Source organism: Lithobates pipiens, unplaced genomic scaffold, assembly GCF_037356315.1.
Source record: "Lithobates pipiens isolate NorthernLeopardFrog02 unplaced genomic scaffold, aLitPip1_a1.2 Scaffold_35, whole genome shotgun sequence".
NCBI lineage: Eukaryota > Metazoa > Chordata > Amphibia > Anura > Ranidae > Lithobates > Lithobates pipiens.
In genome coordinates, this window is record NW_027507811.1 from 5,416,727 (window position 1) to 5,444,594 (window position 27,868).

At 51.1% G+C, this 27,868-nt stretch overlaps 4 protein-coding genes across 4 annotated transcripts in view; 1 reads left to right on the forward strand and 3 right to left on the reverse strand.

Annotated features, from left to right (window-relative positions):
* LOC143955908 (uncharacterized) overlaps positions 1 to 27,868 on the forward strand; it is an 865,587-nt gene that overhangs the window by 584,382 nt on the left and 253,337 nt on the right. The gene's annotated exons all lie outside the window — the stretch shown is intronic.
* LOC143956093 (uncharacterized) overlaps positions 1 to 27,868 on the reverse strand; it is a 52,152-nt gene that overhangs the window by 23,916 nt on the left and 368 nt on the right. Inside the window, exon 2 of the mRNA XM_077466225.1 lies at positions 25,389 to 27,071. Within this exon, the coding sequence (XP_077322351.1) occupies positions 25,389 to 27,071 (1,683 nt within the window). The remainder of the gene's footprint in view (positions 1 to 25,388; positions 27,072 to 27,868) is intronic.
* Positions 10,355 to 11,344, reverse strand: LOC143956049 (uncharacterized). Its single transcript, XM_077466179.1, has 2 exons — positions 11,116 to 11,344; positions 10,355 to 10,719 (listed from the first exon to the last, which is right to left on the reverse strand). The coding sequence occupies exons 1-2, from the start codon at positions 11,287 to 11,289 to the stop codon at positions 10,516 to 10,518; spliced, it is 378 nt and encodes a 125-aa protein (XP_077322305.1). The 5' UTR covers positions 11,290 to 11,344; the 3' UTR covers positions 10,355 to 10,515.
* Positions 11,354 to 19,235, reverse strand: LOC143956047 (uncharacterized). Its single transcript, XM_077466177.1, has 4 exons — positions 19,145 to 19,235; positions 14,108 to 14,676; positions 13,823 to 14,030; positions 11,354 to 11,561 (listed from the first exon to the last, which is right to left on the reverse strand). The coding sequence occupies exons 2-4, from the start codon at positions 14,255 to 14,257 to the stop codon at positions 11,542 to 11,544; spliced, it is 378 nt and encodes a 125-aa protein (XP_077322303.1). The 5' UTR covers positions 14,258 to 14,676; positions 19,145 to 19,235; the 3' UTR covers positions 11,354 to 11,541.

Consider the following 27,868-nt stretch of genomic DNA (forward strand, 5'->3'; position numbering starts at 1 on the left):
TGTCAGTGCTCTCTCTCTGTCACGGTGCTGGTGTCAGTGCTCTCTCTCTGTCACGGTGCTGGTGTCAGTGCTCTCTCTCTGTCACGGTGCTGGTGTCAGTGCTCTCTCTCTGTCACGGTGCTGGTGTCAGTGCTCTCTCTCTGTCACGGTGCTGGTGTCAGTGCTCTCTCTCTGTCACGGTGCTGGTGTCAGTGCTCTCTCTCTATCACGGTGCTGGCGACAGTGCTCTCTCTCTATCACGGTGCTGGCGACAGTGCTCTCTCTCTGTCACGGTGCTGGTGTCAGTGCTCTCTCTCTGTCACGGTGCTGGTGTCAGTGCTCTCTCTCTGTCACGGTGCTGGTGTCAGTGCTCTCTCTCTGTCACGGTGCTGGTGTCAGTGCTCTCTCTGTGTCACGGTGCTGGTGTCAGTGCTCTCTCTCTGTCACGGTGCTGGTGTCAGTGCTCTCTCTCTATCACGGTGCTGGTGACAGTGCTCTCTATCACGGTGCTGGTGACAGTGCTCTCTATCACGGTGCTGGTGACAGTGCTCTCTATCACGGTGCTGGTGACAGTGCTCTCTATCACGGTGCTGGTGTCAGTGCTCTCTCTCTCTCTATCACGGTGCTGGTGTCAGTGCTCTCTCTATCACGGTGCTGGTGTCAGTGCGCTCTCTCTCTCTATCACGGTGCTGGTGTCAGTGCTCTCTCTCTCTCTATCACGGTGCTGGTGTCAGTGCTCTCTCTCTCTCTATCACGGTGCTGGTGTCAGTGCTCTCTCTCTATCACGGTGCTGGTGACAGTGCTCTCTATCACGGTGCTGGTGTCAGTGCTCTCTCTCTATCACGGTGCTGGTGTCAGTGCTCTCTCTCTATCACGGTGCTGGTGTCAGTGCTCTCTATCACGGTGCTGGCGACAGTGCTCTCTATCACGGTGCTGGCGACAGTGCTCTCTATCATGGTGCTGGCGACAGTGCTCTCTCTCTATCACAGTGCTGGCGACAGTGCTCTCTATCACGGTGCTGGTGTCAGTGCTCTCTCTCTATCACGGTGCTGGTGTCAGTGCTCTCTCTCTATCACGGTGCTGGTGTCAGTGCTCTCTCTCTATCACGGTGCTGGTGTCAGTGCTCTCTCTCTATCACGGTGCTGGTGTCAGTGCTCTCTCTCTATCACGGTGCTGGTGTCAGTGCTCTCTCTCTATCACGGTGCTGGTTTCAGTGCACTCTCTCTCTATCCCGGTGCTGGTGTCAGTGCACTCTCTCTCTATCACGGTGCTGGTGTCAGTGCACTCTCTCTCTATCACGGTGCTGGTGTCAGTGCACTCTCTCTCTATCACGGTGCTGGTGTCAGTGCTCTCTATCACGGTGCTGGTGACAGTGCTCTCTATCACGGTGCTGGTGACAGTGCTCTCTATCACGGTGCTGGTGACAGTGCTCTCTATCACGGTGCTGGTGACAGTGCTCTCTCTCTCTATCACGGTGCTGGTGTCAGTGCTCTCTCTCTCTCTATCACGGTGCTGGTGTCAGTGCTCTCTCTCTATCACGGTGCTGGTGACAGTGCTCTCTATCACGGTGCTGGTGACAGTGCTCTCTATCACGGTGCTGGTGACAGTGCTCTCTATCACGGTGCTGGTGACAGTGCTCTCTATCACGGTGCTGGTGTCAGTGCTCTCTCTCTCTCTCTATCACGGTGCTGGTGTCAGTGCTCTCTCTCTCTCTCTATCACGGTGCTGGTGTCAGTGCTCTCTCTCTCTCTCTATCACGGTGCTGGTGTCAGTGCTCTCTCTCTCTCTATCACGGTGCTGGTGTCAGTGCTCTCTCTCTCTCTATCACGGTGCTGGTGTCAGTGCTCTCTCTCTCTCTCTCTATCACGGTGCTGGCGACAGTGCTCTCTCTCTCTATCACGGTGCTGGCGACAGTGCTCTCTCTCTCTATCACGGTGCTGGCGACAGTGCTCTCTCTCTCTATCACGGTGCTGGCGACAGTGCTCTCTCTCTATCACGGTGCTGGCGACAGTGCTCTCTCTCTATCACGGTGCTGGCGACAGTGCTCTCTCTCTATCACGGTGCTGGCGACAGTGCTCTCTCACTATCACGGTGCTGGCGACAGTGCTCTCTCTCTATCACGGTGCTGGCGACAGTGCTCTCTCTCTATCACGGTGCTGGCGACAGTGCTCTCTCTCTATCACGGTGCTGGCGACAGTGCTCTCTCTCTATCACGGTGCTGGTGTCAGTGCTCTCTCTCTATCACGGTGCTGGTGTCAGTGCTCTCTCTCTGTCACGGTGCTGGTGTCAGTGCTCTCTCTCTGTCACGGTGCTGGTGTCAGTGCTCTCTCTCTGTCACGGTGCTGGTGTCAGTGCTCTCTCTGTGTCACGGTGCTGGTGTCAGTGCTCTCTCTCTATCACGGTGCTGGTGACAGTGCTCTCTATCACGGTGCTGGTGACAGTGCTCTCTATCACGGTGCTGGTGACAGTGCTCTCTATCACGGTGCTGGTGACAGTGCTCTCTATCACGGTGCTGGTGACAGTGCTCTCTATCACGGTGCTGGTGACAGTGCTCTCTATCACGGTGCTGGTGTCAGTGCTCTCTCTCTCTCTATCACGGTGCTGGTGACAGTGCTCTCTATCACGGTGCTGGTGACAGTGCTCTCTATCACGGTGCTGGTGACAGTGCTCTCTATCACGGTGCTGGTGACAGTGCTCTCTATCACGGTGCTGGTGACAGTGCTCTCTATCACGGTGCTGGTGACAGTGCTCTCTCTCTCTCTATCACGGTGCTGGTGTCAGTGCTCTCTCTATCACGGTGCTGGTGTCAGTGCGCTCTCTCTCTCTATCACGGTGCTGGTGTCAGTGCTCTCTCTCTATCACGGTGCTGGTGTCAGTGCGCTCTCTCTCTCTATCACGGTGCTGGTGTCAGTGCTCTCTCTCTCTCTATCACGGTGCTGGCGTCAGTGCTCTCTCTCTATCACGGTGCTGGCGACAGTGCTCTCTCTCTCTATCACGGTGCTGGCGACAGTGCTCTCTCTCTCTATCACGGTGCTGGCGACAGTGCTCTCTCTCTCTATCACGGTGCTGGCGACAGTGCTCTCTCTCTCTATCACGGTGCTGGCGACAGTGCTCTCTCTCTATCACGGTGCTGGGGACAGTGCTCTCTCTCTATCACGGTGCTGGCGACAGTGCTCTCTCTCTATCACGGTGCTGGCGACAGTGCTCTCTCTCTATCACGGTGCTGGCGACAGTGCTCTCTCTCTATCACGGTGCTGGCAACAGTGCTCTCTATCACGGTGCTGGTGTCAGTGCTCTCTCTCTATCACGGTGCTGGTGTCAGTGCTCTCTCTCTATCACGGTGCTGACGACAGTGCTCTCTATCACGGTGCTGGTGTCAGTGCTCTCTATCACGGTGCTGGCGACAGTGCTCTCTATCACGGTGCTGGCGACAGTGCTCTCTCTCTATCACAGTGCTGGCGACAGTGCTCTCTCTCTATCACAGTGCTGGCGACAGTGCTCTCTATCACGGTGCTGGTGTCAGTGCTCTCTCTCTATCACGGTGCTGGTGTCAGTGCTCTCTCTCTATCACGGTGCTGGTGTCAGTGCTCTCTCTCTGTCACGGTGCTGGTGTCAGTGCTCTCTCTCTGTCACGGTGCTGGTGTCAGTGCTCTCTCTCTGTCACGGTGCTGGTGTCAGTGCTCTCTCTATCGCGGTGCTGGTGTCAGTGCTCTCTCTATCGCGGTGCTGGTGTCAGTGCTCTCTCTCTATCACGGTGCTGGTGACAGTGCTCTCTATCACGGTGCTGGTGACAGTGCTCTCTATCACGGTGCTGGTGTCAGTGCTCTCTCTATCACGGTGCTGGTGTCAGTGCTCTCTCTCTATCACGGTGCTGGTGTCAGTGCTCTCTCTCTATCACGGTGCTGGTGTCAGTGCTCGCTCTCTATCACGGTGCTGGTGTCAGTGCTCGCTCTCTATCACGGTGCTGACGACAGTGCTCTCTCTATCACGGTGCTGGTGTCAGTGCTCGCTCTCTATCATGGTGCTGGTGTCAGTGCTCTCTCTCTATTACGGTGCTGGTGTCAGTGCTCTCTATCACGGTGCTGGCGACAGTGCTCTCTATCATGGTGCTGGTGTCAGTGCTCTCTCTCTATCACATTGCTGGCGACAGTGCTCTCTCTGTATCACGGTGCTGGTGTCAGTGCTCTCTCTCTATCACGGTGCTGGTGTCAGTGCTCTCTCTCTATCACGGTGCTGGTGTCAGTGCTCTCTCTCTCTATCACGGTGCTGGTGTCAGTGCTCGATCTCTATCACGGTGCTGGTGTCAGTGCTCGCTCTCTATCACGGTGCTGGTGTCAGTGCTCTCTCTCTCTATCACGGTGCTGGTGTCAGTGCTCTCTCTCTATCACGGTGCTGGTGTCAGTGCTCTCTCTCTATTACGGTGCTGGTGTCAGTGCTCTCTCTCTATCACGGTGCTGGTGTCAGTGCTCTCTATTACGGTGCTGGTGTCAGTGCTCTCTATCACAGTGCTGGTGTCAGTGCTCTCTATCACAGTGCTGGTGTCAGTGCTCTCTATCACAGTGCTGGTGTCAGTGCTCTCTCTCTCTATCACAGTGCTGGTGATCATCTCCTGCACCCTCTTCATAGCCTGCTCTGACCTTTCCTCTCCTCCATGGCCTTCATGCGCTCCTGAGTCCTGAATTGTCAATATTTCACAGATAAAAAAAAAAAAGAATGCTTGTCGTTGTCGATCCCAGATTCACTTCATACATGTGTTATGTCCGTGTCCATGTGGTGGGACTATGTGTGCACAGCTAGTAAGTATTTTGTGGCTGAAAATATAACCTGGAGGTTTTTAAGGTTCGCCTGCCGTTAAAGTCAATGGGGCCCGCCGCAAACTTTGCGGTTCGTGAACTTTTGGTCACGTTCGCGGTTCGAATGCGCAAAACGTCCCGTTGGAAGTTCGTCCATCTCTAATGTACAACATGTTGAAGGCTGGCCGCAGGCCAGCCTGTATTTGTAGGAGGAGCCTGAGAGGGCTATTTAAACCTCCTCCTCTGTCAGGGCCAGTGTCGGTAGGTTTTCTGGGTGGAAGCATGTCTTTTCAGAGCGGCGGTCGCCTGCCTGCCTCCCTCCCTCATCCCTGGGTCCACTAGCTTGTGGAGGCCAACCTGCCGTCACCCCCCGTGTTCAACCATGTGTTCCAGCAGGGAGGGGGGTGGCGGTTGCTTCTCCCGGCGTTCAGGTATGGGGGGGACGAGACAGTTCATCCATCCATCCGTCCGTCCTACTTCCTCCCTTCACCACCCACAGCTCTGGCTGGCGTGCCGCCCGCCCCCTTCTCCTGGTGCTCATGCCGGGGGGAGAGGGGGGCGTCCTTCCGTTATGTTCCGCCTCTCATTGGGGAAGGGGTTGTTTCACCTACTCCCCTTGCATGTAGCTCCACGAGGGAGCCGCCCGCCAGCTCCGCTTTCCATGCATCATTCCCACAAGGGAGCCGCACGCCTGGTGGGTCTCGGATATGATTCTCCTGGTGAGGGGAGGTGGAGATAGTCTGCCGCCGCCGGCTCCCCCTCTCCCCTCGCAGGTACGGAGCACCCGCCGTTTCTCCTCGCGGGGGGAGGGGGAGGTTATCGGCCGCGCCGTCTCCCCCTCCCCCCCCCACATATGCTGCGTTCCGCCGATTCTCCTGACGGGGGGAGGGGGAGGTAATCGGCCGCGCCGGCCCCCCCTCCCCCCTTACATTTGCAGTATACCTGTCGGTTCTCCTGGCGGGGGAAGGGGGAGGTTTTCGGCTGCGCTGGCTCCCCCCTCCCCCCCCCCCCTCACATAGGCGTTTTTTCCTGCAGTAAAGTTTTAGAACTATGTGCAGGTAAACCAAAGGGGATATGAATTATGCACTGCTCCATACGCTGAGCTGGATCACAAGTTTGTTAATACCTTACCCGGTGCAATCATTATATGTATTCCTGTAGTCACTTGAATAATGAAATATTTCCAACTTTGCTGTAAAAGGGGACAGGGGCTCTGAATGGGAGTACATACATGAGTACGGAGGATTGATCAAACCCTTACAACAAAATAGTTTTATTCCCCTTATTCTTCCACAATCAGTGGATAGGGCATGTCGGTTAAACAGCTAAGCAGTGGTTGTTTGTCTGTATTAAATCAGCAGCTGCACAGGGATTTTTCCAGTACGATGATCATAACACTACCTGCTAAATGAAGTGCATTTGTAGTGATCGCGTTTTAGCTTTAAATACTGTAAGTGAAAATTTCTAATTTAATCAGTTATCACCAGGTGTCCTTATTGGAAGATTCCCCCTCCAGCTCTTCTTCTGGTGAGAACAGTACATGTTGTATTTCTTCACTTTCTGACCCATAATTATGGTTTCCATGAGAAATATTTTTAATCTCACGAACCGCAAAATGATCTGAGATTTGAGCTGTCCCTTACTGCTCTATCCAAAAAAAAAAAAAAATATGGGTTACAGATACTCGTCAATATTACTTATTCACAAAAGAATTTTGCAGCTCATTCAAATTATGTTTTATGTTTATGTTTTTTTTTTTTTTTTTTTTCCTGACTAAACTGTAAAGTACAATGTGCAAAGGGCACCCGAAGCAATTTCACACATCTAATAACACTCCTGAGCTCCACATGGTGGGCCTCCTGAGCTCCACGTGTTGGGTCTCCCCCCCCCCCCCCTGAGCTCCACGTGGTGGGCCTCCTGAGCTCCACGTGTTGGGTCTCCCCCCCCCCCCGAGCTCCACGTGGTGGGCCTCCTGAGCTCCACATGTTGGGTCCCCCCCCCCCCTCTGAGCTCCACGTGGTGGGCCTCCTGAGCTCCACGTGTTGGGTCTCTCCCCCCCCCCCCTCTGAGCTCCACATGGTGGGCCTCCTGAGCTCCACGTGTTGGGTCTCTCCCCCCCCCCTCTGAGCTCCACATGGTGGGCCTCCTGAGCTCCACGTGTTGGGTCTCTCCCCCCCCCCCTCTGAGCTCCACATGGTTGGCCTCCTGAGCTCCACGTGGTGGGTCCCCCCCCCCCGCCTGAGCTCCACGTGGCGGGTCTCCTCACCCGCCTGAGCACCTCGTGGCGGGTCTCCCCACTCGCCTGAGCTCCACGTGGCGGGTCTCCCCACCCGCCTGAGCTCCACGTGGCGGGTTTCCCCCACCCCCCGCCTTAGCTCCACGTGACATTTCTGTCACAGCGCTCAGTCTAGCATTTCTGTCACGGCGTTCCTGTCGCAGCGTTCCGTCACAGCGTTCGGCGCTGCTTTTCCGTCACAGCGTTCTGCGCTGTTTTTCCGTCACAGCGTTCTGCGCTGCTTTTCCGTCACAGCGTTCGGCGCTGCTTTTCCGTCACAGCGTTCGGCGCTGCTTTTCCGTCACAGCGTTCGGCGCTGCTTTTCCGTCACAGCGTTCGGCGCTGCATTTCCGTCACAGCGTTCGGCGCTGCATTTCCGTCACAGCGTTCGGCGCTGCATTTCCGTCACAGGGTTCTGCGCAGCATCTCCTGTCAGCGGTCTGTCCGGCATTTTTGTCATAGCGGTCTGTCCAGCTTTCAGTCATAGCGTTCTGGCCGGCATGTCTGGCATAGCGTTTCAGCCCCTGGATGCCTGTGATAGCGTTCTGCCCCGGCATGTCTGTCGTAGCTTTCTGCCCTTGGACTTCTGTCTGCCCCTGGACTGCTGTTGTCATGGCATTCTGAACGTCATGGCGTTCTGAACCAGGATTTCTGTCTTTGCATTCAGTCTCAGCGTGTTTTCGGGCTTCGCATTTCTGGCCAGGTTTTTGCTGTTGCGTCGCTGTCGCAGTTTTTCTGTTATAGCATTTCTGGCCCAAGATTTCGGCCTTTCATTTATGCCTCAGCATTTCAGTTTTGGTTGTTGCTGTCATTGCGTTATGCCTCTGTTTCTGTCACTACGTGTCTGCTTCAGCGGTTAGTTTCAGCGTTTTCTGTCATGGTATTTTTCATCATGGCATGTCATTTTCTGTCTCAGCGTTTTCTGTCTCAGCGTTTTCTGTCTCAGCGTTTTCTGTCTCAGCGTTTTCTGTCTCAGCGTTTTCTGTCTGTGTTGCTGCCGGCATGCCTGTCATGGTATTTCAGACTTGGTGTTCAGTCTCAGAGTTTCTCAGAGGGGTGTTGTTGACTCAGGGCATACTCTGGTAGTCGTTCGTCCTTGTTGATTGTCATGTCCCATCGTGTCTGTGTCATGTTTTGTTCCTGGGTCAGGTAGCTAGGGCTCACATGTCAGGATCTGTCACGTCTATAGATCCATACGGGCTGAGGTTTCGTTTATTAATTGATTGTTGTCCTCAATCTTCTCGCCCGTATACCATACGTCATACGTTGCATGTTCATTCACCACATCCATACGACTACCCACCACGGCCTGTGGGTACACTAGCCCTGAGTTTTCAGTTAATTACCTGCCTCTGCACTGCAGGTTACTCGGGCTCACTTACCACTCACATGTTGGGTGGGGGGGTCCGGCCGTCAGGTTCTTTTACGTGCAGTGGTCTTGACTTTTCTGCTCATGTTTCATTCTTAGTTAGGCAGGGGGGTATTGTTGTTCTCATGTCTGGTTGTCTGTCTTTTCTCTAGTTTATGTTCAGGTTGGGCCGTCTTGGCATCCTTACCGATATCATCCATGCTTGCTATCATTTCCTTCAGCCCGGCCATTGTTGGGGGCTAGTCGTTTGGTGCTGATGTCTTTTCACCACTGGGCTCACCCTTGGGTCAGAAGCAGTCAAAAAAAAAAAAAAAAATATGTTTCCTTTAGTTGATGTCCTGTTGTGTTGAGGCCCTGGTTACTGCCCAGGGTTGTATAGTCTCTCTCAGGGTGTTTGTTAAGCCACGTCCCTGTGTCGGTCCTTGGGGGGTAGGTTGGGCAGATGTCACAATGGTTTTGGATTCCACTCTTGGCTGTGATCTTGTTGAACTTATTGCCTGGAGTTCCACTTAGGGACATCAGTCCAGTCGTCTTTTCCGATCCCCAACTTGTTCCAAGTAGGGGAGGCTTGGGTATGTCTGTTGCATGCCATGGGGACTATTCCCTGGAAGGGGGTTTGGCCCTCCTTGGTTCAGAATTCTGTCCCAGCTGTTGGGTTCAGGCTGTAGGGTGACCCGATCGTATCCGTGGGACCTGGGTCCTGCGTCCGGTATGGTTTCTCCAGGTTGACAGTATTATTGCCATGATGCATGGGCCTTATCCGCTTACTCCGTCACATCCATCAGGTTTCCAGCTTTTCACACTCCTGCTAGGGGTCTTTTGCCACTTACCCTCTTGGGGGGGGTATGTCTCTGGGCTATTTCACTGGTGTTGCATTGGGGTATTTTGCGATCTTTTGCAGGGGTTTTCCTCGGGCCAGGCCTTGTTCCATTCCCCTCTCATAGCCTCTCATTTCACAAGCAGTTCATTCTCGGGTCTAGGTGTCACGGGTATCTGGCTCATTTCAATCTTTCAGGGGATGTTCAGTTGAGTTAGGGTAGTGTCACAGGTTCGATAGGGGGTTCCTTCTCATCGCCAAGTCAGGAGTCGGTGTGTTCTTTTGCCTTTGCGAACACTTTCCAGTTACTTGCTGGATACGTACTGCTGCCGTCCGGGAGCACACCTTTATCCGTGATGGTTCTTTATCTTCCCTTCTTCACCTAAATTTTGTGTCTTTTGCCCTCTTCTCAGGCATACTGACCAGCTAGGCCAAGGCACACCTCAGGCCTTGGTTCTTAGGAGCATCGCGTTTCCCCGCTTGAAGACTCTGACTACAAGTTGAAGGCTGGCCGCAGGCCAGCCTGTATTTGTAGGAGGAGCCTGAGAGGGCTATTTAAACCTCCTCCTCTGTCAGGGCCAGTGTCGGTAGGTTTTCTGGGTTCCCACCCACCCGTTCCCCATTTTTATACATTCTCATAGTATTTTGTTCTTATTCTTACATTCAGGGTATGCCCTCTTCTCAGGCATACTGACCAGCTAGGCCAAGGCACACCTCAGGCCTTGGTTCTTAGGAGCATCGCGTTTCCCCGCTTGAAGACTCTGACTACAAAGATAATATAGTGCCGGGGTCAGGAGTATGTAACATGCAATATAAATTATTTAGTACAAAGGTCAGGACTCATAATATTGGTGTTCAGTAATCAGTGGTGGATGAAATGATTACATGAGACAAGTTGCAGAGGTCCCACACCGCTCCTCCCATCTCCTGAGACTGCACTCAGTGACTTGGGTCTGAGACTATACAGACATATCCCTCCACCCGGCACAGCCAGCAAATAACAGAGCAAGTAACCCCGGGGGGAATTGTTGTCAGATCTTGCTAGACCCGGGCATGGGGCAGAAGACCCAAGGCACATACCCCAGGTGTCTAGGTCATCTATGGTGAAAATTTTTCTGCTGGCTGATCGCCAGAATCTCCATAAATCCAGTCTAGATACATAAATTGTGTCGGCAGCACAGAGAAGGAAGATTATCGGAGAGAAATCCAGGAATACAGGACGGGGAACACAGCTCAGGAAAGTGACCAGGGGATTACAGGCTGATATCACCCAGCCCCCGCCCTACTCTGGACCAATCAGTGAGCAGTATGGGTGGAGGAATGGATTTAGTGTTAATGACCCACCTGTGCTGATCTCTGTAGGAGTGTCCTCCTCTATAAATGTCCCCGTTATTCCATCCTCCTCCATAGACTGCTGATCATCCCTCACATACCTCTCTTCTTCTTCTGATTTCACCTCAAATTCTATATCCATTGGATCTCCACTCTAAACCAAGAAAATGAGAGAGAATATCATCTGTAAGATAGAAGATTTATTATTGTGACATCACATACAAAAAAAAAAAAAAAAAAAAAAAGAAAAAGAAACATCCTCTCCAGAAGTCCATGTTCTAGATCAGCCTTTCTCAACCTTTTCAACACAGAGGAACCCTTGAAATAGTTCTCTGGTCTCGGGGGAACCCCTGCTAAAAATTAGAAAATCTACAACTCATTAAACAATAGTGTGGGCTCATTGGGAAGAATACAGATAGCTAAAAAGATCAATGGTGTGAGTGGGAAGTTATCTGATAGGCAGAAATTGCCCAATGCTGAAGGAACCCCTAGAAAACTTTGGAGGAACCCTGGTTGAGAATCACTGTTCTAGATGCTCCAATCCACCAACCTTGTAACTGTGAGGGATGGTGTGATCTTCCTGTGTGGAATACAGAGGACGGGGACATCTCTCTGGTGGGTTTCTATAGCTGGGTGACTCCTCATCCTCCTCTTTTATCTCTTCTTTAACCTCAACTTTAGGATCTCTCAGGTTTCCACTCTGAATATATAATAAAAATGACATCAATGGTAACAATGCAGATAATGTACAGATCCTAATGATACTATCAGTGATTGTTCCTCATCTACCTGATGATGGTGGGGGATGGTGTGACCTTCCTGTGTGGAATCCCGGGAATACAGAGGACGGGGACATCTCTCTGGTGGGTTCCTGGTATTTGGTGGCTCCATCATATCCTTGTGTCCTTCTGAAAACTCCTCCATCACTCCATACTCCTCATCCTCCTCTTTATACTCTTCTTTGACATCAATATTATCATCCCCGAGGTTTCCACTCTGAATATACAATAAAACATTCATTGTAACAACTTGTGTGCAGAGGCATAGCTTGAAGCTTATGGGCTCTGATGCATAAGTTGAATCTCCCCCACTATTACCCACCACTTTCACCGTGTGTGCAGATACACCCACCGCACGCCAAGATACTGAAAGTGGCTTAAGAGTTTTGAGTTTAAAGGGGTTCCTCCTTACATCAGAGGACAGGGATCCCCAACGGAGAATCAGAGGACGGCGATCACCGCCGGAGAATCAGAGGACGGGGATCCCCGCCGGAGAATCAGAAGATGGGGATCACCACCGGAGAATCAGAGGACGGAGATCACCGCTGGAGAATCAGAGGATAGGGGGTGAATCAGAGGACAGGGATCACCACTGGAGAATCAGAGGATGGGGATCACCGCCGGAGAATCAGAGGACGGGGATCACCGCCGGAGAATCAGAGGACGGGGATCACCGCCGGAGAATCAGAGGACGGGGGTGAATCAGAGGACAGGGATCACCACCGGAGAATCAGAAGACGGGGATCACCACCGGAGAATCAGAAGACGGGGATCACCGCCGAACAATCAGAGGACAGGGGTCACCGCCGAAGAATCAGAGGACAGGGATCACCGCCGGAGAATCAGAGGACAGGGGTCACCGCCGGAGAATCAGAGGACAGGGGTCACAGCCGGAGAATCAGAGGACAGGGGTCACAGCCGGAGAATCAGAGGACAGGGGTCACAGCCGGAGAATCAGAGGACAGGGGTCACCGCCGGAGAATCAGAGGACAGGGGTCACCGCCGGAGAATCAGAGGACAGGGATCACCGCCGGAGAATCAGAGGACGGGGGTCATCGCCGGGGAATCAGAGGATGGGGGTCATCGCCGGGGAATCAGAGGATGGGGGTCATCGCCGGAGAATCAGAGGACGGCGATCACCGCCGGAGAATCAGAGGACGGCGATCACCGCCGGAGAATCAGAGGACGGGGATCACCGCCGGAGAATCAGAGGACGGGGATCACCGCCGGAGAATCAGAGGACGGGGATCACCGCCGGAGAATCAGAGGACGGGGATCACCGCCGGAGAATCAGAGGACGGGGATCACCGCTGGAGAATCAGAGGACAGAGGGTGAATCAGAGGACAGGGATCACCGCCGAAGAATCAGAGGACAGGGATCACCGCCGGAGAATCAGAGGACGGGGATCATCGCCGGAGAATCAGGGGATGGGGGTCATCGCCGGAGAATCAGAGGACGGCGATCACTGCCGGAGAATCAGAGGACGGGGATCACCGCCAGGAAGAATCAGAGGACGGGGATCATCGCCGGAGAATCAGAGGATGGGGATCATCGCCGGAGAATCAGAGGACAGGGGTCACCCTTTGTAGGTCACTTGGCAGAGCTCCTTTCCCATCCTGGCACTGTAGACAACTCCCCCCCCACAACACACAGTCTGTCAGTCCTCACAGGGTGTATCCGGCTTTTATGTTGCTCTTCTGACCTGTGGGATTCTCTGGTGGGGACGGCGGTGTAGTTGCAGATCGTGGCTGACCGGCTGTGTTGTAAAGGAATGTGATTTCAGCCCTGCGGAGGAGCAGCAGTATAGAGTGCTGTAATGGAAAAGGAGCTCAGCATTGAGGACGGAGGGGGCTTGTGGGGGGCGCAACTTACATCTGGGAGGGCAAAGCCATGTGACCCAAAATCTGGAGCCTGCAGCACCTCTTAAGGATTCTCTGTCAGTGTTGGCAGGTGTTGGGGGTTGGTCACTTTTCCCCAGTTGTCAGGAAAGTGGGGTAAGCGGACATCCCCGGGTGGGGGAGGGGGTGGTTGGGTACAGAGAATCCCAGCTGGTGACTAGGAGGTCCTACCTCACCAGTGACTTCGGTCCCATTGTGGCTACAGGACGGCACTCTCCTCCTAATTCACTGAGCTTGGTTACCATTCCATGTTCCCGGCACAGACACTTCCCCATACTGGGCTGTTCTCACCCCGTGCTCCTCTCCATTCAGGAAATGGCTCACAGCTTCTCCCCAGCCAATGGGAACAGAGGGGTGTGGACTGTGGAAGGCAAAGTGAAAGCCCGGTACTGGAGCGTGGCTGTGGGGCCCTAGGGCAGATCGGAGTTGGACTTTGTGGAGGATATGAAAATATGACAGGGAGGCTGCAGGGGCCCCCTGGAGCTAGGGGAAGGGTTGCGATTGTGACCCCTGCAACCCCTTATGCTACACCCATGCTTGTGTATAAATCATAACTACCAATAATTGTCCCTCATCTACCTGATGATGGTGGGGGATAGTGTGATCTTCCTGTGTGGAATCCCGGGAATACAGAGGACGGGGACATCTCTCTAGTGGGTTCCTGGTAATTTGGTGTCTCCATCATATCCTTGTGTCCTTCTGAAAACTCCTCCATCACTCCATACTCCTCATCCTCCTCTTTATACTCTTCTTTTACAACAATATTATAATCTTTGAGATTTTCACTCTGAAAATAAAGATAAAACATTGTAACAAACATACTTGTGTATAAATCATAACTACCAATAATTGTCAATCATCTACCTGATCACTTTGTGCATAGTTGTGACCTTCCTGTGTGGAATTCCAGGAACACAGAGGACGGGGACATCTCTCTGGTGGGTTTCTGTAGCTGGATGACTCAACCATGGTGTCCTGGTACAGATCTTTGTGTCTTTTTGGAAACGCCTCCATCTCTCCATCCTCTTCTTTTATCTCTTCTTTAATAACGACCTGTGTGGAATCCCGGGAATACAGAGGACGGGGACATCTCTCTGGTGGGTTCCCATTACTGGATCCATCTGTAGGAAACACACACACTGACTGAATACATTGTTTCTATGTGTTTATCAGATGATGGGGGATCTAGGTGGAGTCTCCGTACTGCTCTCTCCTTTACAATAAAGTCTCCTCTTACCCGGTGATGTGAGGGGCGGCTGATTGGCCATCATGACGTCCTTCCCGGCTCCGCTCTCCTCTCCTGTCAGCAGCTCGATGATCTCTCTGGTGACTTCTAGAATCTTCTTTGTATTTCTCTATTCTATCAGGGAGGGAGGTGGAGGCAATGTGATGGTCATGTGATCTCCAGACTTCACAGGAGGAAAACTCTAGATCTGAACACAAATAGTAAAATCAAATGACATTCCCAGAATCCTCCTCACCTCACTGGTCAGGTCTCTTTATTTAAACCCCACTTCATGTTGAGGTTTCTGATATTACATACAATGGAGGTCCAACAGCCCTACTTTGAAAGTGAGGAGGTCAGGGGTCGGCCCACATCCTAAGAGGATCAGAAAAAGAGAGTCAGATAGAGGGATATTAGGAGGAGGAGCTGTGAGGTCAGTGTGATGTCATAAGATTGTCTAACTCTGATTGGAGGGACATTGGGAGGAGGAGCTGTGGGGGGCGCTGTGTGAGGTTTCTGTACACAGAATCATTTCTCCCGGGTGCGTCCCTCCTCTCCTAAACTGAAAGGTGAACATTGTCTTTTGGCTTTGCCAGGACACATCATATTCCCCATTCAGCTCTCCTTCCTCTCTATAACATGTGCTTTCTACCAATCCTTCCGACAGTTTTCTCCTCTCTCCTTAATCTCTCTTTCCCTCCCCCTCTTCTCCACCCCACAGCCTGTATATATCCCCCTCACTTCTGTCCTCTCCCTATTCCTGCATCACCAACTCCTGATAATTCTAAACCCAATAAAACCTCCAGGACTCTAAGGCATGTCCCTTCATATAAATCACACTCCCATATTACCTCCCCCACCCTTCTGCTTCTCCTAACCTCTGGAGATTAAACCCCAAACCCTGGACCTCCATCATTTAACTGTGCCCAAATCTCCCATCCCCCCATGCCCTCTGGCAGCATCTGCAAATCCTCAAACCAGCCTCCTCTTCTCTTGTGCCCTTTGGAACGCCTGCTCTGTCTGTAACAAACTCACTTCTGTCCATGACCTCTTTATCACTAACTACTTGCTGTTACTGAAACCTGGCTTCATGAATCCGACACTGCTTCTCCTGCTTCCCTCTCCCATGATGGCCTTCTCTGGACTCACTCCCCCAGACCCAGTGGGCAGAAGGGAGGTGGAGTGGGAATCCTTCTAGCCCCACATAGCATCTTTCAGGTACTTCACCCACCTCCCTTTCTGTCACTCTCCTCATTTGAGGCACATTGTATTTATATATTTTCTCCAGTTTCTTTAAGAAGTGCTGTGCTATCGGCCTGGACCGGTATCAACCTTTCTTGGTGACTTCTGTGCCTGTTCTTGGGCCTCTCCTATTCTCCTCTACACCTCCTCCCTGGGTCAGCTGATACCCTCCATGGCTTCCAATACCATTTCTACACTGATTACACCCAAATCTATCTCTCTACCCCTCAACTCCATCAGTCTCCTCACCGCATCACTAATTTACTGACAGACATATCAGTCTGGATGTCACACCACTTCCTCCAACTCAATCTATCCAAAGCTGAGCTCATAATATTTCCTCCCCCACGTGCCCTTCCCCCGACTTATCTGTCAAGATCGATGGGACAACCATCAACCCGTCTCCCCATGCCAGGGTGCTAGGTGTAATCCTGGACTCTGAAATCTCAGTTCGGTCTCACATCCAATCACTGTCCAAAGCTTCGCAACATCTCCAATATACACCCCTTCCTAACCAATGACACCACAAAGCTGCCAACCCACTCCCTGGTCACCTCTGACCTCGACTACTGCAACTCCCTCCTCATTGGATTACCTTAAATTAAGCTCCTCCCCTTCAGTACATCATAAATGCTGCTGTGAGATTTGTCCACCTTATCAACCGTTCAATGTCTACTACCCCCCTCTGCCAATCCTCCACTGGCCTCCATTCAGTGTCCTCCACCCCTCTCTGCCAATCCCTCCACTGGTCTCCATTCAGTGTCCTCCACCCCTCTCTGCCAATCCCTCCACTGGCCTCCATTCAGTGTCCTCCACCCCTCTCTGCCAATCCCACCACTGGCTTCCATTCAGTGTCCTCCACCCCCCTCTGCCAATCCCTACACTGGTCTCCATTCAGTGCCCTCCACCCCTCTCTGCCAATCCCCCCACTGGCCTCCGTTCAGTGCCCTCAACCCCTCTCTGCCAATCCCTCCACTGGCTTCCATTCAGTGTCCTCCACCCCTCTCTACCAATCCCTCCACTGGCCTCCGTTCAGTGCCCTCCACTCCTCTCTGCCAATCCCTCCACTGGCCTCCATTCAGTGTCCTCCACCCCTCTCTGCCAATCCCTCCACTGGCTTCCATTCAGTGTCCTCCATCCCTCTCTGCCAATCCCTCCACTGGTCTCCATTCAGTGTCCTCCACCCCTCTCTGACAATCCCTCCACTGGTCTCCATTCAGTGTCCTCCACCCCTCTCTACCAATCCCTCCACTGGCCTCCATTCAGTGTCCTCCACCCCTCTCTGTCAATCCCTCTACTGGTCTCCATTCAGTGTCCTTCACCCCTCTCTGCCAATCCCTCCACTGGCCTCCATTCAGTGCCCTCCACCCCTCTCTGCCAATCCCTCCACTGGCTTCCAATCAGTGTCCTCCACCCCTCTCTACCAATCCCTCCACTGGCTTCCATTCAGTGTCCTCCACCCCTCTCTGCCAATCCCTCCACTGGCCTCCATTCAGTGTCCTGCACCCCTCTCTACCAATCCCTCCACTGGTCTCCATTCAGTGTCCTCCACCCCTCTCTACCAATCCCTCCACTGGTCTCCATTCAGTGTCCTCCACCCCTCTCTGCCAATCCCTCCACTGGCCTCCATTCAGTGTCCTCCACCCCTCTCTGCCAATCCCTCCACTGAGCTCCATTCAGTGTCTTCCACCCCTCTCAGCCAATCCCTCCACTGGCCTCCATTCAGTGTCCTCCACCCCTCTCTACCAATCCCTCCACTGGTCTCCATTCAGTGTCCTCCACCCCTTTCTGCCAATCCCTCCACTGGCTTCCATTCAGTGTCCTCCACCCCTCTCAGCCAATCCCTCCACTGGCCTCCATTCAGTGTCCTCCACCCCTCTCTACCAATCCCTCCACTGGTCTCCATTCAGTGTCCTCCACCCCTTTCTGCCAATCCCTCCACTGGCTTCCATTCAGTGTCCTCCACCCCTCTCTACCAATCCCTCCACTGGCCTCCATTCAGTGTCCTCCACCCCTCTCTGTCAATCCCTCTACTGGTCTCCATTCAGTGTCCTTCACCCCTCTCTGCCAATCCCTCCACTGGCCTCCATTCAGTGCCCTCCACCCCTCTCTGCCAATCCCTCCACTGGCTTCCAATCAGTGTCCTCCACCCCTCTCTACCAATCCCTCCACTGGCTTCCATTCAGTGTCCTCCACCCCTCTCTGCCAATCCCTCCACTGGCCTCCATTCAGTGTCCTGCACCCCTCTCTACCAATCCCTCCACTGGTCTCCATTCAGTGTCCTCCACCCCTCTCTACCAATCCCTCCACTGGTCTCCATTCAGTGTCCTCCACCCCTCTCTGCCAATCCCTCCACTGGCCTCCATTCAGTGTCCTCCACCCCTCTCTGCCAATCCCTCCACTGAGCTCCATTCAGTGTCTTCCACCCCTCTCAGCCAATCCCTCCACTGGCCTCCATTCAGTGTCCTCCACCCCTCTCTACCAATCCCTCCACTGGTCTCCATTCAGTGTCCTCCACCCCTTTCTGCCAATCCCTCCACTGGCTTCCATTCAGTGTCCTCCACCCCTCTCAGCCAATCCCTCCACTGGCCTCCATTCAGTGTCCTCCACCCCTCTCTACCAATCCCTCCACTGGTCTCCATTCAGTGTCCTCCACCCCTTTCTGCCAATCCCTCCACTGGCTTCCATTCAGTGTCCTCCACCCCTCTCTACCAATCCCTCCACTGAGCTCCATTCAGTGTCCTCCACCCCTCTCTACCAATCCCTCCACTGGCTTCCATTCAGTGTCCTCCACCCCTCTCTACCAATCCCTCCACTGGCTTCCACTCATTCAACAAACAAAATTCAATATAGCAACAACATCACCAAAGTCATCCATAACTCGGTCCCCAGCTACATCTCTAACCTCGTCTCACAATACCAACCTAATTGTTCTCTTCATTTCTCCCAAGACCTTCTGCTCTCTACCTCCCATGTCACCTCCTCCAATGCTCATCTCCAGGACTTTTCCAGACCTCCTCCCATCCTATGGAGGTCCATACCCCAATCCGTCCGATGATCTCCTACTCTGTCCAATTTTAGCCGATCTCTGAAAACTTTTTTCTTCAGAAAAGCCTATCCCTCCCCCACCTAACTGGACTTTTATTTTCTCCATCAGCCCATCCCCCATAGTTATTGCCTTTTGAATCACTTGACCCTCCCTCTTAGATTGTAAGCTCTAAGGATCAGGGCCCTCTGATTCCTCCTGAATTATATTGTATTGTATCTGTACTGTCTGCCCTCATGTTGTGCAAACTGTTGGCTCTATATAAATCCTGTATAATAATAATATATGTGTGTCATCATCTGCTGGAGATAAAAGACGTCACAGTGACTATGGAGGAAGAGGACGGACATGACGGGGGGTTAGAAAATACAAAATAAGATCTTATTACCTTCTCTGCTGCCGATATCAGCAACGTCACCTCTACCTCCTATCACAAGGAGCGCCCTTCCTGTTCCTGACATCACTTCCTGTTTTCCATAGAGACTTCCTGTCTAGGTATAAGTGAGAAGATCACCATCTTGTGGAGCTCAGAGGAACTGCATCCCAGAGAAACGTCTCATAGTGTAAACACGGCCTTGTGCTGTGTGTGTATGTACTGTATATCCTTATAGATGTGTAGTGCTCCCCCCACAGGAGCCACAAATGATATCTGGTTGTTTCTCATACAGTACAGATTAATGAAGCGGGAAAGTTGGGACTTAAAGCGGAGGTCCACCCTAAAATGGACCTTCCGCTCATCGGAATCCTCCCCCCCTCCGGCGCCACAATTGGCACCTTTCAGGGGGGAGGGGGGTGCAGTTACCTGGAAAATCCAGGTAACTGCACCCACTTCCGGGATAGCTCTCTGCGGAAAGGGGCGTAGATTACGCCCCTTTCCGCAAGTGCCCGCCCCCTTCCGCAAGTGCCCCGCTGCCTGCTGGGAAACACACAGATCCCAGAGGCAGCGGGGACCGTCCTTATTGCGCAGCACTACTCGCGCATGCGCAGTAGGGAACCGGGAAATGAAGCCGAAAGGCTCCATTTCCTGATTCCCATACCCAAGATGGCGGCGGCAGCACCTGAGTACCGATCTAGAGATCGGCTTCGGGTGCCGACATCGCGGGCGCGCTGGACAGGTAAGTGTCACTATTTTAAAAGTCAGCAGCTGCAGTATTTGTAGCTGCTGGCTTTTAAACAAAAAAAAAAAAACGCGGAGTCCCGGCGGACTCCCACTTTAAAATGAGGTTGTTGACATTGTGGAGGTGGCCTCCTTCAAAGTCCTAAAATCCCCTCTTTTTCTCATACAGTACAGAGGCCGCCAGTCACCCAAGCACCAGTCCATTCACTCCGGCTCCAATAAACATTCTCGGGGATTGTCTATTTGTACTGAATTCCTTGTAGAACTCGGGGTTTGGGATACTCTAAAACTGCTAGCAACCCTCACAGCTGAGGACCATGAGGTATCTATCTGAACAGTCTTAGACCCTCACAGCTGAGGACCATGAGGTATCTATCTGAACAGTCTTAGACCCTCACAGCTGAGGCCCATGAGGTATCTATCTGAACAGTCTTAGACCCTCACAGCCGAGGACCGTGAGGTATCTATCTGAACAGTCTTAGACCCTCACAGCTGAGGACCATGAGGTATCTATCTGAACAGTCTTAGACCATCACAGCCGGGGACCGTGAGGTATCTATCTGAACAGTCTTAGACCCTCACCGCTGAGGACCGCGAGGTATCTATCTGAACAGTCTTAGACCCTCACAGCCGGGGACCGTGAGGTATCTATCTGAACAGTCTTAGACCCTCACAGCCGGGGACCGTGAGGTATCTATCTGAACAGTCTTAGACCCTCACAGCTAAGGACCATGAGGTATCTATCTGAACAGTCTTAGCCCCTCACAGCTGGGGACTGTGAGGTATCTATCTGAACAGTCTTAGACCCTCACAGCCGGGGACCGTGAGGTAACTATCTGAACAGTCTTAGACCCTCACAGCTGAGGACCATGAGGTATCTATCTGAACAGTCTTAGCCCCTCACAGCTGAGGACCGTGAGGTATCTATCTGAACAGTCTTAGACCCTCACAGCCGGGGACCGTGAGGTATCTATCTGAACAGTCTTAGACCCTCACAGCTGAGGACCATGAGGTATCTATCTGAACAGTCTTAGCCCCTCACAGCTGGGGACCATGAGGTATCTATCTGAACAGTCTTAAGCCGCGTACACACAGGCGGACTGTCTGGCCAACTAAGTCCGTCAGACAATCCGACAGACAGTCCGTCCTACTTTTGAATGAACGGACTTGACCACACACGATGAACAGACAGTCCGCTGAAAGCTTGCGCGATGACGTGTACAGCACGTACGACGGGACTAGAAATACGACGTCCAATACACTGCAATGCAACCTTCGGCCGTGTAAATCCTTTCTGAGCATGCGCCATACTTACTCCGTCCAACTAGCCTACTCACGAGCGGACTGTCCGCTGAAACCAAAGTTGGACGGACTGTATTACGGAAATTCCGAAAGACTTAGTCCGCCAGACTGTCCGCTGAAAAAGTCAGCTGAAGCCCACACACGAGCGGACTGTCCGCTGAAATGTGTTTCAGCGGACTAAGTTGGACGGACAATCCTCTCGTGTGTACGCGGCCTTAGACCATCACAGCTGGGGACCGTGAGGTATCTATCTGAACAGTCTTAGACCCTCACAGCTGAGGACCATGAGGTATTTTGGTACGGATTTTGGCCCAAACTTGTCTTGCATACACACGGTAGCACAAAGTTGTCAAAAAATCCGATCATTCAGAACGAGGTGACGTAAAAGAAGTATGTCGGGACTAAAAAACGGGTCAGTAGCCAATAGCTTTCGTCTCGTAATTTATTCTGAGCATGCATGGCACTTTGTCCATCGGAATTGTCTACGCACGATCGGAATTTAAACGATCAGATTTTGTTTTCGGAAAATTTTAGATCCAGCTCCCAAACTTTGTGTCAGAAATTTCAGACGGAAAAACTCAGCTGGAGCCCAAGCACGATCGGATTTTCCGACAACGCGATACAATCGGACTTTTTCCATCGGAAAGTCCGACTATGTGTACAGGGCATTAGACCCTCACAGAGGACCATGAGTAAGGATGAGCTCAGGCCTGTTTGCATGGACCACGTGCAGAGCCCGCCAGGAAGTCAGCGCAGCTCTGCGCTAATGACAGGCAGTGAGACATTGATCGGGCAATCTCTCACTGCCTGTGATTAGCGCAGAGCTGCGCCGACTTCCTGGCGGGCTCAGCACGTGGTCCATGCGAACACGCCTGAGCTCATCCCTAACCATGAGTCTCTTTGTGGCATCCGGTTGCCCTGCGCAACGGCACAGTTATTGCCATCCAGTGCAATCTCAGGAACCCCCGCACAGTGCAGGAGGGCGCTCTTCTTCTATCTCACAGATGAGAGTCTTGCTGAGGACCGGGGAATGGCCTGTATCTGAAACCCTATGAGATGTGGTCTCAGTCCAAGCAGCCTCTGGCACCCAGTGTCGAGACAAGGTCACCCACCGCCCAGGGCGAATATGGCAAATTGTGCAACTCCCTCACAAGTGGGAGGGGCCAATGGCGGCATGCAGAGCACAATGTATGTCATGTTTGTGGCATGGGCAAAACAGCTCCAATAGTTGTGGTACATTGCAGCAAACCGAAGAGTTTGCATTGGACGCAGTTGCAGTGTGACCCCATTCCATTCAATCTTTGCTGCATCTCTTCCTTCATGTGGGGGTCTGATGGGGGGGGGGGGGTGATCTGAAGAGGAAGGGGGTGGGAGGAGGTCAGGGGGGGGGGGTCTGAGGAGGAACGAGGAAGTCTGGTGGGGTCTGAAAAGGAGGTCTAGGAGGGGATTGAGGAGGAAAACGGAGGTCTAGGGAGGGTCTGAGGAGGAGTGGTGAGGTCTTGGGGTGATCTGAAGAGGAAGGGGGTGGGAGGAGGACAGGAGGGGGTCTGAAGAGGAGTGGTGAGGTCTTGGGGTGATCTGAAGAGGAAGGGGGTGGGAGGAGGACAGGAGGGGGTCTGAGGAGGAGCGAGGAAGTCTGGTGGGGGTCTGAAGAGGAGGTCTAGGAGGAGATTGAGGAGGAAAATGGAGGTCTAGGGAGGGTCTGAGGAGCAGTGGTGAGGTCTGGGGGACTATCTGAGGAGGAGGCAACCAAACATAACAATATAGAATAAAAAAGTATGATTTATTGAAACACGAATAAAAAAATCCCACGTGGGGCGATTAAAAACAATTTTGTATACAAAACATGGAAATAGGAAGTGGTGATACCCAAACTCATAAGCTGATTGATTGTACGGCAGCAATAGCCAAATGCAGTTTTCTCTGTATTACATGAATGGTTGGTATAATATTGCTGGTTTCATTATTTTATGTCCTGTAATGTGACGAGCATTCGCCCAGCTGTGCCAAATTCTGCCCGTATTTTCATTATCACAGCAATTTCCTATGACCGTCATCTCAACTACGAGGCAATAATGCGGTATTAATACTGCAGTGCCACATTATTGCCACTAGATGGAGCCGATGACCATAGGAAATCACTGAAATAAAATATGACCAATACCGGTCACGGCTGGGGGGATGCGCGTCACATTTGTTCTGGACTTTTATTGATAGGCGACTCCTATCCTCATATTGATAAGCGGTTCCAAATAAATAACTACTGCAGTGGGGAACAGACACAAAAGATACGCTCCGCATCTTCCCAAATAACTCTTCTGTTTTATTATGACGCAATTGAAGGTTTTTATACACATGATTACGTAGCTGTCACATTAATATTACAATTGTACTTTTATAATAACAAGGGGCGTAACATAGGCAGGCTAATTCTAATACAAGGGGTGTAACATAGGCAGGCTAATTCTAATACAAGGGGGCGTAACATAGGCAGGCTAATTCTAATACAAGGGGCGTAACATAGACAGGCTAATTCTAATACAAGGGGCGTAACATAGGCAGGCTAATTCTAATACAAGGGGCGTAACATAGGCAGGCTAATTCTAATACAAGGGGCGTAACATAGGCAGGCTAATTCTAATACAAGGGGCGTAACATAGGCAGGCTAATTCTAATACAAGGGGCGTAACATAGGCAGGCTAATTCTAATACAAGGGGCGTAACATAGGCAGGCTAATTCTAATACAAGGGGCGTAACATAGGCAGGCTAATTCTAATTAGGCTTGTGCAATTCGTTTCGTAACGAATCGAAATTCGGCCGAATTTTGCATCTTTCGGACATTCGGATGCATCCGAATGTCCGAATAAAAAAATAACTAATTACAACGAATACGAAAGAAATATAACGAATGTATTCGAATGAATTCGACATGATTCGAAATTATTTCAACCGCATTCTAAATTATTTCAACATGATTCGACATTATTTCAACTGCATTCGAAATGATTTCAACATGATTCGACATTATTTCAACCGTATTCAAAAATATTTTGTGACCCGACTTTAGGGCCATGTATCTCGGGGTCACTTGGTGCTAGACACTTCAAATTTGGATATGTTGTATTGCTAGTACTATTGTGTTTGCATACCGAGATATGTGGCCCCAAAATCGGGTCGCAAAATGTTATTAGAGCAGAGAATAACATTTTGCAACCCGATTTTGGGGCCACATATCTTGGGGTCACTTATAGCTAGAAACCCCAAATTTGGTATGCAAACAAAATAGTACTAGCACTACAACATATCCAAATTTGGAGTTTCCAGCACCAAGTGACCCCGAGATACATGGCCCTAAAGTCAGGTCACAAAATATTTTCGAACGTGGTTGAAATAATGTCGAATCATGTTGAAATCATTTCGAATTCGGTAGAAATATTTTCGAATTTCGTTGAAATATTTTCGAATGTGGCCGATTTTTCGAATTCGGTAGAAAACTAAACGAAATCCGAAAACGAATTTAAGGAAGTTAACGAATATAACTAAACGAAATTAATGAATTAACGAATTAAAACGAAACTAGACTAAACAAATTTTTTCCTTTTGCACATGTCTAATTCTAATACAAGGGGCGTAACATAGGCAGGCTAATTCTAATACAAGGGGCGTAACATAGGCAGGATAATTCTAATCAGGACTGGAAAGAATGCAAAACATGTCATGAAAACATTATTAGTGCCGTGTGCAATACATACAAAATACAATACAATTCTATACACAACTCACACATTTCCTTTACACGTTCATTCTACAAAGGTTTTATAGAAACAGACCAGTAAGTGTTTGTGAAATCTTCCCCCACAAAATGTACTCAGCCAATGAGAGGTAAGGACTCCATTTTTATTTTTCTCCTGCTATCAATGGCCGACACGGTACAACACTTCATCCATGTCTTTGGTGATCTCTGATCTCCTTATCAACTGTTTCTTCCATGATGAAGATCAGCCATGGGGTATATCTGAGGTGTATATCAGGGGGTGCTTCTTCCCCACATGTCCAGCAACATTCATATACAAGACATTTCCCGCACTCACCAATACACCTCGAGGGATGTGTGGGACACCTGATGTACAGGAAGACAGGACTTCAGTGAGGAACATTTCCCTCACTAAGGGCAGGAACGTGGCTTCTCCCCCGTGTGAGATCTCTGATGTCTGGAAAGATCAGACTTCTGTGAAAAACATTTCCCGCACTCAGGACAGGAATACGGATTCTCCCCCGTGTGAAACCTCTGGTGTATGACAAGTTCTTTTTTTTGGACAAAACGTTTCCCGCACTCAGTACAGGAATGCGGCTTTTCTCCTGTATGAGTTCTCTGATGTGTTTTGAGATGGCCCTTTTGTGAAAAACATTTCCCACATACAGAACAGGAAAATGGCTTCTCCCCCGTGTGATACCTCTGATGTTTGGCAAGATGTGATTTTTGTATAAAACATTTCCCACACTCAGGACAGGAAAATGGCTTCTCCCCCGTGTGAGACCTCTGATGATCAACAAGGTGTGATTTTTGTATAAAACATTTCCCACACTCAGGACAGTAATATGGCTTCTCTCCGGTGTGAGATCTCTGGTGTTTGTTAAAATGGCACTTCTCTGAGAAACATTTCCCACACTCAGCACAGGAATATGGCTTTTCTCCCATATGCAATCTCTGATGTGTGTAAAGATTGGACTTCCTTGAAAAACATTTCCCGCACTCAGGACAGGAAAACGGCTTCTCCCCCGTGTGAGACCTCTGATGTATGACAAGTTTTGTTTTCTGTCCAAAACCTTTCCAACACTCAGTACAGGAATACGGCTTCTCTCCTGTGTGTGATATCTGATGTCTGTTAAGTTGGGACTTCTGTGAATAACATTTCCCGCACTCAAGACAGGAATATGGCTTCTCACCTGTGTGCAATCTCATATGTCCGGTAAGATGGGACTTCTGTGAAAAACATTTTCCGCACTCGGGACAGGAATATGGCTTCTCCCTTGTGTGCATTCTCTGGTGTCTAGAAAATTTGGACTTATCTGAAAAAAAATTCCCGCACTCAGTACAGGAATATAGCTTCACTCCTGTGTGAGTTCTTTTATGCACATTAAGGTTGGATTTCAAATGGAAACACTTCCCGCACTCAGAACAGGCAAACCTCTTATCTTTTGGAAGGCCAGCACCGTCCTCCACAGTCTGAGGCTCCTCGGGATAAGAGGAATACGATGGTCCGGCACCGTCCCGCACAGTCTGAGGCTCCTCGGGATAAGAGGAATACGATGGTCCGGCACCGTCCCGCACAGTCTGAGGTTCCTCGGGATAAGAGGAATACGATGGTCCGGCACCGTCCCGCACAGTCTGAGGTTCCTCGGGATAAGAGGAATACGATGGTCCGGCACTGTCCCGCACAGTCTGAGGTTCCTCGGGATAAGAGGAATACGATGGTCCGGCACCGTCCCGCACAGTCTGAGGTTCCTCGGGATAAGAGGAATACGATGGTCCGGCACCATCCCGCACAGTCTGAGGTTCCTCGGGATAAGAGGAATATGATGGTCCGGCACCGTCCCGCACAGTCTGAGGTTCCTCGGGATAAGAGGAATACGATGGTCCGGCACCGTCCCGTACAGTCTGAGGTTCCTCGGGATAAGAGGAATACGATGGTCCGGCCCCGTCCCGCACAGTCTGAGGTTCCTCGGGATAAGAGGAATACGATGGTCCATCTACACTGTGTGGTGCCGGATGGACATTTGAGGTGGTCGGGTTTTCTCCTGGACTATACTGTGTGATGTCCTCATCTTCTACTTTACAGTCTGGAGACAAAGTGAGACAATCCTCTGAGGTTTTCCTCATCTCCCGTCCATCTACTAAAATAGAAATACAAAGATTAGTACTAGACATGAGCTGATTGGTTCCCCTAAACCAGGACTCCGCCCACATCAGGCAGCTTTGTCTCTGAGGATCTTACAATTCCCCCTCAAGGTAACTAGTAAATGGGTCCTCTGATCTCCTACCAGATCATTTCTTTATTCATGGACCTTAGTCAGAGAGTGAGGAAACAACGAGTGTCCCCTCCCCCTCTATCACTCATTGCCATCTTCCCAACACAAGAAGTCCTGCACTTCCTTATTTAGTCCATGATTTAGTCATGAATAACAGCAGGGCTGAGCCCCACCAGAGGTCAGAGAGTGAGGATGGGGGGAGAACAACCAAGATGAAGACTGGACTGATCCTGAAGACCCCCATCATTGGGTTATTGACTCCTCCCCCATTATCACTTTCTGTTTAAGATTCCAAAGTTGGAGGATGTTATCACATTATTATCAACATGTAAAAGTCTGTATGTTATGTACAATATAAATTACAGTGTAAGGATCATAATTAATAATATTGGCATTCAGTAATCAGTGGAAGATGAAATGATTACATGAGACAAGTTGCAGAGGTCCCACACCGCTCCTCCCATCTCCTGAGACTGCACTCAGTGACTTGGGTCTGAGACTATACAGACATATCCCTCCACCCGGCACAGCCAGCAAATAACAGAGCAAGTAACCCCGGGGGGATTGTTCTGTCTGAGATCTTGCTAGACCCGGGCATGGGGCAGAAGACTCAAGGTACATACCCCAGGTGCCTAGATCTAGTAACATCTATGGTGAATATC